The sequence below is a fragment of the Aquila chrysaetos genome, chromosome 19 (genome assembly GCF_900496995.4).
Source record: "Aquila chrysaetos chrysaetos chromosome 19, bAquChr1.4, whole genome shotgun sequence".
NCBI classification, from domain to species: domain Eukaryota; kingdom Metazoa; phylum Chordata; class Aves; order Accipitriformes; family Accipitridae; genus Aquila; species Aquila chrysaetos.
The window spans coordinates 23,468,403-23,482,561 of NC_044022.1; the positions used below are offsets into that span (position 1 = coordinate 23,468,403).

Genomic DNA, 14,159 nt, shown 5'->3' on the forward strand with positions numbered 1-14,159 from the left:
TATCTATCTGTGTCATCATGCCCACTGGGGCTCACAGAGGGTGGAAAGGCCAGCACCCCTGAAAAGCCAGTGTCTTTTAGCTCTTCTCTTTTTTGGAGGTAAGTACCTAAATATCCAGCTGTGACTCCATGCTTCTGTTAACTCCAATAAGACCTGGGAACAAGCACCATCCTATCAACTCCAGTGCATGTAGCTCACAAAAAGAGCATGGTAGTACCTCTGAATGCCTGAGAGGGGATTTTTAATGGGGTGGTGGGAGAACAGAGAGACAACAGATGTATAGACTCAGTAGAAATAGAAATATTCTATATTAATTTTAAAGAGAGAAGAAGGGTTTTAATGAATCCCATTCCCAGAACCGTGGCTTAACAAGCCATAAACAGGCTTTGCCAGCACTTAACTTTAGCATCAGTAGTTTATCAGCACATTGTTTCCACACTTAACCAGATTTTAATTAAATGTGACTTTTGTTCTGCTTATTGGAAGAGCCTTTCCCTTTGGATTTGGTGATCACAAAAGCTTGAGGAGTGCAAGAAAATTAGAAAGTAAATAGGAGGATCAATCACAGCAGACCTCTGCAATCCATGTCCATCTCTTTTTTGTAATATACTTATTAGATTCTTATTGTCAGGAAGGATTAGTGTTATGAGGTCCAGGAATTCCTTTCATTGCCCCGTAAGGGGAGGTAGCGAAGTGTGGCTGCTTTTCTTAACAATAACACTCTGGATTTTCCCCCTCTCCCTTCTCTCCACCCATATCCCCTCCTCTCTCTTCTCTCCTCTCCCACAGAGATTTGTGCAGCGGACTGCGGAGGACACGGCATTTGTGTCGGAGGCACCTGCCGCTGCGAGGAGGGATGGATGGGCACAGCCTGTGATCAGCGAGCGTGTCACCCACGCTGCAATGAGCACGGGACATGCCGGGATGGCAAGTGTGAATGCAGCCCGGGCTGGAACGGAGAGCACTGCACTATTGGTAGGGAGAAAGAAAAACCGACTACTTTTAAAAGAATAATTGATGATCAGGGAGGAGAAAAGGCGCATGCTTAATTGAATATGTGTGACTTAGTGTAGCATGAGCACCTTTGTTCTTGGATTTCAAGTTCTGACATCATACATTTTCATGTGGGAACAAGACAAAATGTCCTTTCATTTGTTGATGACATAGCTATATATATTTTTTATTATCAGACATGAAGTACACCTATGTGGTGTTTGATCTCACAGAGGCAAGCTGTCAAATGTCAGCTAGATGCTTTTAAAAACATCCCACTTTGCCTCTCTCGAAAGGTCTTTCTGTGGCCTCCAAGACTTCGCTCTACTATGGTGACAGTATTTTCAGAAACATGCATCTGATTCAAAGTTTTCTTTCCTTTTATTTGCTCCATTATTTGCACTGCCACTTTGCCTGCCAGTATAAAAGAGGAAACTGCTGCCAGATGACTTCTGGCTGGTATTTAACTCTGTCTTGCTTATCCTTTGTCTGCTCTGCTACCTTTCTAACATTTCATTTCCCTCTCTCTTTGGTTCTGTATTCCTCATGCACCTGGCACTTATCTTGAGCTCTCAGTGTCACGTCTATTATTATTATTATTAATAAGGTGCCGCCAATATTCCAAAATCATGCAAAGAGTTGCAGTTCTCATGTTAAACAATTTACAGCATCATTAATGAACTGGCTTGGCTTTACCTTCCTCCTTCATCTCACTTAACTCCTTGATGCATCTTCCCTTCCTCCTTTTTTCTGACTGTCATGCATTCAACCACTTTAGTCCCCATTCTGTAGTCATGCTATAAAATCAGTAGCATTAAAACTCCCCAGATACCATTTATTATACATTAATGGAAAACTAAATTAGTGAATCCAGTTCTGCTCTCAATAATGCTTGTGCAGACCTGAAAAAAATCAGCTGACTTTAGAAGAGTTGTTCCGGAGTGAGAATTCTCCTCCAGTCATTTTGGATTAATCATCTTCTTTTAAAGACAAGAAAATTTACCCCTGTGTTGCTTTCATTATGCCATGATACCTATAAATCACACTACATCAAAATTAACCACTAGCAATACCTGGGCAAATGTCAGCATAGTTATCCGTGTGGATTATCAACTTAGTTATATGTAGACATCACTTTCTTTTCTTGAACACCAAGTAAGTTTGCACACACAAAGACAGACAGGAAATGAAGCCTGATCACACTATTTTAATTCCAGCATTAGGGTAATGGTACAAACCATATATGTGGTTCGATTCTACTTATCATTTATTTATGCTAATGTCACCCTACCACATTATGGTCTCCACATGCATCCCCTAATGAAAAATATCTAGCTCTTAAAACTTCCTCTGTCTCATTAGACATCACATTCTGCTTTCTTTTCTATGTCCCTAGCAGCTTTCATTTCTTTTCATGAGGAAGGGATTAAAACCCCCCTCTCTTAAATGAATTTAAAATGAAAAGAGAGGAGTCCTGTGTTAATTGGAATCCTGTGTTTCTATAATATTATTTTATAGCCTTGTGTTCGAGCACTTTGATTGGAAAGCAACACACATTCATGAAAGGGTTTTAAAAAAAAAAAAAAAGTTCAGCAAAAGGTCCCAAATCCAGGGGACAATTTTATATGAAAGTCATTTATGCACAGAAAAAGCCTGATTCATACCCTCAGTGCCATTTTATTAGTTCTACTGCAAAACCGAAATGCCACTAGTTCAGTATATATTTCTCCACGCAGCTGATATGCCCAGACTGTTTTTGAACAACAAGGTTTTATCTTTCATGGTAATTAAATTTACCCCATTATTTGTAGTATTCCTCACTCTAAGTATAAAGATCCTGTGTTATCACGGGAAAGGCCGGCACCGCAATGCAGTCGGCATCGAGATTTGACTGGTGCACACTGTCATTTTGGGTGGTGCTACCTTCCTATTGCAGTGCTGCCTTGGTTTAGGAACTGTTCTTTAATACTTAGAGGGCTGTTTCTTTTCATTTCCCCCCCTCATCTTCTTGCATGGTGATCTAGCAACAAATTTGTACATAGTCTCATGCCTCTAAAGCTGTAAACAGTATTTCCTACAGACTATTTCATTGATAAATGTGTAGAATGTAAAGGAGATTTGGCAAAGTCATAAATATCCAAGAAAATTGAATAGCTTTAGAAGGAGTAATAAGCTAGTTATATTGGCACAGATGAAAGGACATTGACTTGGAATTACATTAAGTATGTGGAAAGCATTCCCCTTGTCCTTGTGTAATTTCCCTGCATGGCAACTTGTTCTGTTGACAGTAATTCCTTATATGTCTGTGTCATGGCCCGGTTTGCTTTAGCACTGACAAGCATAAAACCCCATTGCTGAAGTGATGCTTTAACAATATTGCCATGTGTGCAGGTAACATGGTAGAAATGGATGATACAAGTAAAGGACACTTCTTCCATTTCCTGTTGAGCATGTCTGAGAGTAAGAAATCCTTTTGTTTTGTAGGTCATAGGAGGCTCTTTCTTACGGTGTTCAAGGGACCTCTGATCCTAGTGGATTAATTTTGTTTGCTCATACAAAGAGTCGTGTTACCAAATATACTAGCTTGATTGCTCACATTCAGAGATTTCATTAGAGGAACCCCAGTTAATTCCCAACCAGGAAATTGATGCAGAAGCTTGCATTCATCATCCTAATTCAGCAAACTTAAAGCATCCAGGCAAAAGAGTAGAACAGAAAGTTGATTATATAACTGCAGGAATCCTGAAACCCAGCAGAATGGTTCAATCGAATTACGCTGATTTCTTAAAGGAAAAAAAAAAAAAAAAACCAAAACCATGACAACAGCCACAATGCAAGATTCCTATGACGGGCTCTCCAGCATATTCCAAATTTGCCTCCAGTTAGAAACATTGCAAGAATTTAACGCTCTTCTATTCTGGCCCAAACCACATCCAGGGAGCATGGTGGGTTTTAGGAGCGTTGAGTTTAAAGGTGAAATAAACCTTCTTACTGTGGGCTCTGAAAGGCCAAATTACAACTCAGCCCTGTGGTAGGCTGCTGTATGGGATTGATTCACAGGTAGCACCACAGAAAATTTCCTGGGTTTAATAAACAACTCCAGAAATTTCCCAGGGCCGTAACAGCCTGGCCTCAAATTTGATGCAGTTGATGATAGGCCTGGATAGTGCCCCAGGTGCTGTGCATCCCGCCTCAGAGATGCAAAGGGAGACTTCGCTCTGCCTACATGGGACTTGCACTGAGATTGTATCTGATACGTGAATCTCTCTGTATGATATTTTACTAGCACTAAGCCCTAATTCTTTGATTCATATTAAGGTTATTTAGAAAAACAATGGCAGAGAGGGCTTCCCTGTGTGGTGGAGTTGGGATGTTCATCATCCTTGAACAGCCTGGACACAAGACCAAAGCCATCACTTTAAGCTCCGTTGCTGCACTTGAATACTACAGGGTCTCTAGAGTGCTGAGGGACCAGCAGTTAGCTCTCCAAACACACAACAGCCTACCTAGCAGGATTTTCAAAGCACCTCAGTGCCTAATTCCCATTGATCTTCACAAAAGCTACATGCTTAACTCCTTTTGAAAATCTGGTCCTGGCATGCGCTGCTGATGTATGCAATAAGAAGTGCCTAGACAGACAGGCAGACAGCCCGTCCCACACGGGGTTCTGCTTATGGCGCCATCGGGTTGGGTTTTGTTTTACTTAACAAAACTGATTTTTTAGAAATCTGGCCCTTTAAGTTTGCCTTTCATCAGCCTTCTTGCATAAATAACCACACATGTTCTGAATAGCCGGGTTTGTAATCAGTGCCTCTCAGTTTCTGCTGGAGCAGCTGGAATCCAGACAAGGCACGTTACAGGTGGATCCTGGTCTCTTTTCCCCAGCTTTCTAACACTTGTGCCATTTAAATCCATAAAGCAGCTCAGTCCACGCGCAGCCCAACATAAAACAAGCCCACCAGTGTCTGGTGAAGGTTCTTGCTGCCTTCAGCCCAACAGAGCAGATGACAGTCAGCTCTCTGCAGCGCTCAGGCGGACCCGCAGCAGAGGCTGAGCTGTGTTTGACCCTCTGGTACCCACCCTGCCTGGTTGGGATGGGGACCTTTGGGCAAAAGAAGGCTATGGTTACAGCAGTCAGTGGAAAAGACATGCTTGCTGCTTTGTTCCGACATGATTTTGCATCAAGCTGAAGGTAATCTGGCCTTAAATAGTTTGGCAGTATATTGGACAGTAAATATGAAGCACAGCTGAACTTCAAAGACAGTCTTTTTCCCTGCCCCTGTGGCATAAACTTGTGCTGTCACTGATTCAGCAATGAACAGCTACTTTCTCCGCTCCTTCAAATTCGTGTGATCTCAGTTTTACTCCAGTGATTTCACTGAGGCTCTGTCCACTTCACCCCACAGGGAAGATAAAAGGAAAAAGGGTATTTAGAAAATGAAGAGGGAGAGTGTGCTGGGGAAGAAGTCCTGCCCGAGGACCTGCCCCCAGCACCTCTCACTTCTCTTTTCCCTCTCTATAAGCCAAGAGAAATGCTCAGGTTAGCTCAGGCTGGTGAGACAAGAGGACTTTCAGCTCCCTCTGTAGCAGATCAGAAGGGACAGTGGCTTCCAGGAGGGGGGTGGTGACATGGAGCCGAGTGCGGTGCCTTTGGGTGCAGAGGACACCTTAGAAAAGTAGCTTTTCTTCTGAGTCCCTACACAGTTCCTCAGCATGTCCCACATGCCCGCAGGGTTTCCACAGGATTATCTGTAGATAATATGATATTTTAATGCCAGAAATATAACATGGGAATGAGACCATACAGTTTTAGAGAGGAAAGAGTCATGCTATCATGGAATATTCCCATTGAAGGCCCCCATTATTTTTCAAATTATGAGATAAAATTGACACATAACTGACATATGGTTGGCATTGGCAACCGCCTCCAGTGCCATCATCTGCACAATGACTGCTGCTCGACTTCACAGGCTGGGCTGCTCTGGATGTCAAAATCCAAGAGACGCATTCCCAGGCTTCAGCCACCGTCCTAACGGATGGTGAGGCCGTGCTTCCTGCATCGCTACCACTACACCGGGGTGATTAGTTAATCTCATTCCCAAGCCTCATAACTGCCCCACACTAGGTTAGCTCTGATCCTCCCAGCCCTCTCTGCTTACTTACAATAGTGCTTCAATGGTTCCATTAGCTTCACAGGATGGAAAAATAATTCCTGCAAGGGCTGTGACCTCCCAGGTGGGCGGTCTGCATGAATGAACCCGAAACAAAAACCTCTTCAAAAGGGTACCGGGACACAACTGAGAGAGAGATTGCAGGGAGTGGACAAGAGAACAAGGGAAATAATGTTTAAGCAGGTAATGGAAAAGAGAAATGCAAGACTCAGAGCCTCTTATTTATTAATAAAGACCAGCTGCTGTTAGGACAGAGAGTGCCGCCTGCTGGCATGCACAAAGCCTCTCCAAGGCAGGACTCCTGGCTTCTGCTCGTGTCTTTGCCACCAACTTTCTGTTTGACCCCAGAAAATCAATTAGAAGGTGGTTTTCCAAATTAATGTTCCATGGGAATTGGGCACATGACTGCTCCCACTACACCTATAACTTACTTTTTTTTTTCTCTAGCCCTCCTTGGAATGAGTATATTAATACTTACCTATCCGGTAGAGCTGCCGTGAGATTAATTTAATATTTGTAAAGTAATTTGATCTGGGGCTGGAGGATGCTGTATAAATGCAATGTATTACCATTAAGAAGATCTAGGGAAAAGCCTCTCCCAGTCTGGTAAGGTCACAGAACTGTGCCTCTGTGCAGAAAAATATCAGACAACGAGGTGAGGTGGAGCACTTTCAAATGACTCTGTTTTTCCTGATGAAAAGAAAAGCAGTCAGTAAAACAGAGGTAGACTGTTGCAAATGAGCAGAGCATTACAATATTCTGCCATATATATATATTTATGGATATATATACCTATATATATATAAAACCATATAAATATATATATAAAACTTTCCTGTTTCTCTTCCTGATCTTAATGAGCAAAGATGACTGGATGCCTAAACACAGCCTTCTTGAGCTCTTTGACTGAGGAGGGCTGTGCTCCACCCTTCTTCCTTTTTTCTCTCCTCATAATCAAGGTTTTTCTTTTCATATCACAGCAAACTCTCCTTTGCCTTTCTAGCACCTGCACAGTCTCATAGTAAGCCGCAATGCACTTATTCAATCCTACCTTAAATGTCCTGTCTTTTATCTCCCAAGCTCACTATCTGGATAAGGTAGTGAAAGGTATGCTCTTCCTTCCTATTTTTCCTATTGTCTTTGTGTTTCTTTTAAAAAAATGCACCGTGAACATGCTGTGTTGAGGTTGCATCTCTTCCCCATTGTCACCAAAGTGCTCCCTAATGTCTGGAAGGGTGAACTTTCCAGTCATTTAGGTAGGAAATACCTCCGTAAGTGCTGTGACCCTGTGTTAACATCGTATCAGTGTTCCTACCCATCCCCTTGTCCCTGCCCTCCCCTCCAAATCATCTCTCATCCTCACCCCTCCGACCCAGGTAAGGCAAGTCAGGAGGAAACAAAAGTGTCTGTGAATACACCAGGAGCCCTGTACAGTGATGTGTTTTAATTAAATGTCTATGATCCGTTTTGTAACAAGCAGGTGAGTGCACTTTCTGTGTGGAGTCTTCATGTTTCTGATCCATGCCTGCAAAGTCTTACATGGGAACTTTGAGTAATGATTTTTTTTTTTCTTGATACAAAAATGTTATGACCACAAAGCCTCTGGTTGTATAAATCTGCAAAATCTATTGAAATTAATGACATTGCATTAATGTACACTACAACAAAATCCAACCCTACGTTCCTATTTGTAAATGTAAAGCAAGTCTAGGACCCAGATCTTTCTTCAGTGAAGAAGAAAAGGAATTGAACTGTTACAGAATAGAGGTAATCTGCTACCTTAAAAAAATCTCAGTTTTTTATTAATTAGAGCAATGAGCTAAATTAATTTAGGACTTTTAAATAGAAATAGACAGTTCTACAATGCACTTAGCTTTCTAAAAATACTGAAATAGCACACATCTAGTTAAATACAACAATCTGACAATAAATATGATTGAATTGGACACAAATTTCTTTCTACATGGCTGATTTGACACGAACAGCAACACGGTGCTGACACCACACAGCATCATATGTTTGCTGGTTAAACAAACCAAAAAATCAGGTTGAACAAATCAGTTTCTTCCATAGCATTACCCTCCTTTTCAGGTTGTGAGCAATCAGAAATAGCAGCTGTTAGAGGCTGATGAAGAAGGACAGATATGCCAAAATATTTGTCCGGTGAACAGTTAAAATGAAGTCTCTGCCATACAGGGCTCTTGTGGTGTGACAAGAAACACAGTTGCCCTACTGACTTCACTTCTCTGGATGAATTTACAATCTAATGTTTCTCTCTTGTTTCTGTTGAGGCTTAAAGGCACGTTCAGGTACAATCACAAATAGGGAAAAACTTTGAACAGAAAAACAAATAGTAACGATAAGGAAATGTCCACAGTTTAAATAAGGAGACTGTCATCTTCAGTGTAATGCAGCAACTGGTAGCTGTCCTTGGACCCCTGTTTATAGATCAGTGGATTGTTCAGTGGTAGTTAGTTTTCTCTCGTTGCTTAGCATCAGTAAAACGTACTTGACTTTACTTAAATTAGGAGAAAAAAATATATTGTCCTTCTTAGATGAAGGAAAGAGGGTCACTTGTTGTGCCCTTATGAAGTAGTAGTGGTGGCATCCTTAGAGGAAGGCACAGGCCATCACTAGGGAGTGCGATCAGAACCTCCTGTTAATGTTCCACATCTCAGTGTTTTGCATTTCAAAATGCCAGGACTCCTCATTTTCATCTCAACAGGTATTGGAGAAGGCTGGATCAAAAGGTAGCAGATAAGCACCAAGGGGATAGAAAAGACAAGAAATCAGCCTGCAGGGCCAGGGTCCAGGGACCTTTAGTACTGATTTGCGCATTCAGTGGCCCAGGTTTTTTTACTAAGTCTTCTGTAACTGTCATTCTTCCTCTGGATAGCCTTTTGACTCACCTTCATGCCCAAGAATAAAGACACATTATATTTAGTGAGTATTTCAGTGGGTAACAGGCTAAGCAACTTACTAAGAATAAAAGATTGTCTCTTACCATGCATGGCCTCTTTTGCAAAGATTAGCAATAGCTGAAACGTTAAAAGTACATGTTTTTTACTTGGCTAACTACATGGTGTGCATTTTTCAAAACTAAATTACTCATGCCCTTTTGGCTTTCTTAATTATTAACATCTTTCTGGTTGAAATCCCTTCCCAGTAATCCTGTGTTGTCAAGGGTGAGCCTGATTTATTGCTGAATCTTTCCTACAGCTTTACAATAAACCAGTAAGTCAGAGAAGATGTAGAATTGTTTCTAAATTGGAGGGCAAGTTTCAATATAAAACATCAGCATGATTAAACCAGGAAGCTCTAACTAGAATTGGAGTGGAATCTTCTAAACTAAGGCCTAATTAACACTAGTAATGCTTAAAATGAAAAGAGGTGCCTACTATTAAAGAGGTGCAGATTTCAGAGAGAGCATCTCCATCCAGAATACCATTGGAGCTGATAGTACATCAACATAATTAATTTCTATTGTTGGTTATCAATTCTCGCTCTTAAAAAATAACCACATTAACACTGTAGTGGGGCGTATAAACAGCTAGTCTGAAATGTAAAGATGCTGAACAACATTTGAATTCAGAGATGACTGCAAGGTGACTTCTTTGGGCTGCTCTTAAGTCTGAGAAGCAGTGAGAACCCAAGGTCTGACCACAGCCAATTCCCTCATTTGTACAGTTATAAGCACTAGGAGCTCTAGCAAGTAACGTTTTAATCTTCGTTTTACAGGATGCATCTGATTAAGGGTTTCTGGATTCCCACCATCACAAAATATCATGGTGGTAGTTTAAGAGTTGAGTAGTTTCCAGGACACTTTACCAGGTTTCTCATAATTTGTAGGGATCAGCTCCTGCTTTGCTCCTCCCCTTCAGTCCTGCAGAACTTCTGCAGGTCACTTACTGTTTGTTGTTCTCTCAGGCTCCAGGTGTTTGCATCTTCACATGTTGCATCCAGCCGTGTCCTACTCATCTCAGAGCTCAGCCACTGTCTGTTGGCACTTGCTAGAACATCCATCAGTGCTTTCCTACTGACAATGGAGGACAGATAATAGCCTGATCTTTTAAGTCCAATTTCAAGTGGCAATGAGGCTTGGCTTGAAGAAAAATCCCATTGAACATTGTTTATAATTGGACTAATTAGAGAAGGCCTTAACTGTACAGATCATTAAGAGCAGATTATTTTACCAACAATCTTAAAATGGCAGGATAATTTCTTACTCTGGTGACAGTCTCCTTTGACTCTGATACTCTTTTTCTTGTCTAGTTCAAAATTAGTCCACATTTTATATTGCTTCCCTGGTCTGTACTGTCTCTTGCATGGCAGACCTGACATCTTTGTGAATGTCCCACAGTATCATCATCTTTCAGCAGCGCTTTCATGTGCTTCAGTTCGAAACTCACATAAAGGGTTTCCCACCACCACCTCAAAAAGCCCTATTCATATACTTAATTCTCTTAGTCACCCAAATACAGTTAACAAACACAAACAGGAATAATGGACCATTAGTGGCTCTAGCTATGAGAAATCAGAGCTACAAGGTTATGGTGGTGTAAATCTGTGAGGATTAAGCCATCCCGCTGTGTTGATATTCAGAAGCACTCTGGAGACAAGGTGATCTTTTGCTTTATTCCCCAGCATGGGGGAAAGGAGAGGATAAAGTTTATTTGTATCATCTTTTCGTCAAGTGCTTTGAAGTGCACCATTTTTGGAATGAGGAATCCTGTATGTTCCTATCTCTGTAGTGTTAGTGATGGTCAAGTCTTTATGCAGTGAACCAGTTTAGAAATGGTAGTACTTATAGGTCAATTCTCCTAGATATATTGGCCTGCACATCCGTGTTATCTTCTAAGTTTATGAAGGTACGAGTCCTCTGACAGCTGCTGTTTGTGTTGTTTTCTATTAATGGTTTCCTTTTTCACGACTTCTGAAGACTGTCTGCTCTCCTACCAAACCCGTGGCACGGCAGAGGTACAATTTAATCCTCACAGCACTGATACTTTGCTGTACCTTGTAATGTGATGGTTAAGATCTGAAAACTTTTATGTTCATGAATCTGTGAAGAAGAGTTTATCTCATTAGGAAACAGTTCTCGCTGACTCCTTGGAAGAGATTTATCTCACTAGGAACCAGAGATGACTCTTTCCTTGGTGGGAAGGGGTAAACTTATTTTCTAGACTTGAAAGATGCCAAGACAGTGGAGTATGAAATTACAGGTGGGAGTTAGCTGACTTTAGTTATCTACAGCATAGATGCTTATATCTCATCTAGTCACCCTGGATTCCCTTAATAGTCAAGAAGAGGAATAGATACTTTGGGACAGCATAATCTCATGAGATACTCTCCCTCTGCTGTCTCTCCTCTCTTGACTGATGCTTTTCCTCTGTCTGCTTTCCGAGATGCTTGACTTAGTTTCTCTGGGTCCAGATTAAGAAGATTCAGAGGAAATCCTGAAAGTCCATTCAAATACTCTCAAACACATTTCATATAGACAATGAATCGCACAAAAAACGCAAGGACATAGGACTGACAAGGGTCTCCTCAGTTAGAGTCCAGTCTTCTGCTGTCAAGGGCAACCACATTGTGTAAAACTTTATATAAATTTACCAAGGTTTATGGATACATATAGTGAGGCATCTTCTCCTTAATACTCCTACTGGGAGGATACTCCACAACTTTATTCCTTTGATCCTGGAAAATTATTTTTTTTGTCTGTCTAATTTCCAGCCAGAATTTATTCATGCTTGGTTTTTTCTTTCTATTTGTTCTTATGCCAGCATTATTCTCTTTAGCTTAAATAGCTGTTTTCCCTTCTCACTGTTTATCTGTTTCATGAATTTGTGGAAAACAATCATGGTCTTTTCAGCCTTTGCTGTGCTAGAGTAGACAAAGCAAGCTGTTCTCATTTCCTCAGATGCAGAAGGTGCCTCATTCAAATTGTATCAGCTATTTTCTGCCACTCCAAATTCCCCCTTTCCTAAGCCTGGGAGAGTAGAGCACATGCAGTTCCATATGAGCTCCTAATTTTTACAGTCATATTAGATTTTCCTTATACTTGCTGGACACTCCTCACATGAGACATCTGAAGATCATTTGCTTTTGTCAGTCTCAGAGCAAGTGATCAATCACTACAGTATCTTTTCTGTCTCATAGTCAGATCTTTGCTTTCGAGTTCTTTGTTCCAAAGATTAGGAAATGCAAAATATAATTGAAACAAAAACAATAAAATGGAATCCCTCTTTTCCCTCTGAATTTTCATCATGTGAAACTTCATAGTCCTAACTTAAACTGTTTCTGGGATTTGGATCTGTTCCTACATGGCTTGGAACCAAACCCAGGAGACTTTTTGTCTTTAGCTCCCAGCAAAAACTTCTAAAACCTATCTTCTTCCCATTGCAGAAAATAAGAGTCTGCTCCAGGAATTAAACACTACTTCTTGGGTTAAAAATCTAGCAGTATCCAACCCTTCTTCTCTCATCCTTCTACAACGGTGTCTTCAACTTCTCATCACCCAACTCTTTTTGGTTCTCACTCCACTCCTGTCCAGGTCAACACCACAGCACCTTTGCAAGGAGTTTCCTGCTCAGCCTTTGCAACTCCAGGAGAGAAAAGAACTTCTTGGGATGGGTTATAAAAAGTCCAAGCAGTAAAAACATGAGGTGTGCTCAGTGATGATGCACCAGCCAAGATCTAATGGACCCATGCAGAATACACAGAAAGTGAGATTTCTTCAGAGGTTTTTCATCTAGACAATTTAGGCAGATTTATAAAGAGAGGGAAAAAGTCCTATCTGTACCGTCAGGATGGTCCCATCCAAACTGAATTTATCTACTCCAAAGTGGGAGTACCTACCTAGCTAAGTAATTTTAGCAGGTTATTTTAACAACTAATACACTTCTTCCTCTCTTATTCTCCAAAACAGCTGAATGCTTTCAGCTTGTACTGAAAGGAAGTAAAGGGAACAAACACATAAAGTAGCTCTAGCATGGAAAAAAAATCAGATTAAATGGTTAAAAGTTTGGCACTGTTGTAAGTAACTGAAGGCAGGATATTAAAATGGAGAATTTCAAGTAGTCTTGCCTATAAATAGCCCTTCTGTAGTATATAAATACTAATACAGTGTATAAATACCAAAATACACACACACACAAGCATGCTCACACATACACAGACACATTACATCCCCCCACTGAATATACATTTGAAAAGACTGAAATACAACAAATATGTTTGTAAGTGAAAAATTTATTTAAGATCCTTTTAAAGGGCTATTCCTTACCACTTTTGTTCCTTTTTCCATTTGGTCCCTGTAAATCTGTCACTTGTTAGAAAAACAATCCTAGAAAAGATGTTAAGTTCACCATGAAACAATTCTTTAGTTAAAAGGCATTTCTGAACTACATTTCCCCAGACTCACGATGACGTGGTGTGCTCTACATGCTGTCTCAGCACTTCTTGAGCAGACCCTCGTGCATCACGCGGTCAACTAGACGTTGCAATGACACATACCTTTCAGTACCCTTTGCCATCATATTGTAACCCTTTAGGACAAGATAAGTCGGTGTTGTTTGCACAGTTTCACAAACAAACCTGTCTTGCAAAGCTGAGGGCCTGAAGAAACTCAAAATATGTGGCAGGATTGCACAACACACTTATAAATAGAGAGGGCCTTAAAACAGGGCTTAGGAAGGCTGAGTTGTGTTGCTGGTATAATCAGTCCTGCTGAGTGACCTTGACAGTAACTTCAGTCCCTTGTACTTCAGTTTCCTAAGCTGTAAAATGTGTCTTACATTTCTGACAGCTTCTTGGTAAAGATTTTTGAGCTCTGCAGGTAAAAAGCCCCCAGAACTGTATAACCTAAGCAGCCTCCCTCACACTGCTGCTTACTGTGGAAATTACTCTACTATTTTCTTGGGGGGGAGGACAAAAAGGATGGAAATCTCAGCAGGACGTCATCAGATGAGAAAATCAAACCCTAGTGAGCAGACT

At 41.0% G+C, this 14,159-nt stretch overlaps 1 protein-coding gene across 10 annotated transcripts in view; it reads left to right on the forward strand.

The window, feature by feature from the left end:
* The window catches only part of TENM4 (teneurin transmembrane protein 4), a 603,540-nt gene that overhangs the window by 470,205 nt on the left and 119,176 nt on the right, over nucleotides 1-14,159 (forward strand). For all 10 annotated transcript variants that reach the window (XM_030042633.2, XM_030042636.1, XM_030042637.2 and 7 more), the window contains one exon: nucleotides 790-975. In XM_030042633.2, the coding sequence (XP_029898493.1) occupies nucleotides 790-975 (186 nt within the window). The remainder of the gene's footprint in view (nucleotides 1-789; nucleotides 976-14,159) is intronic.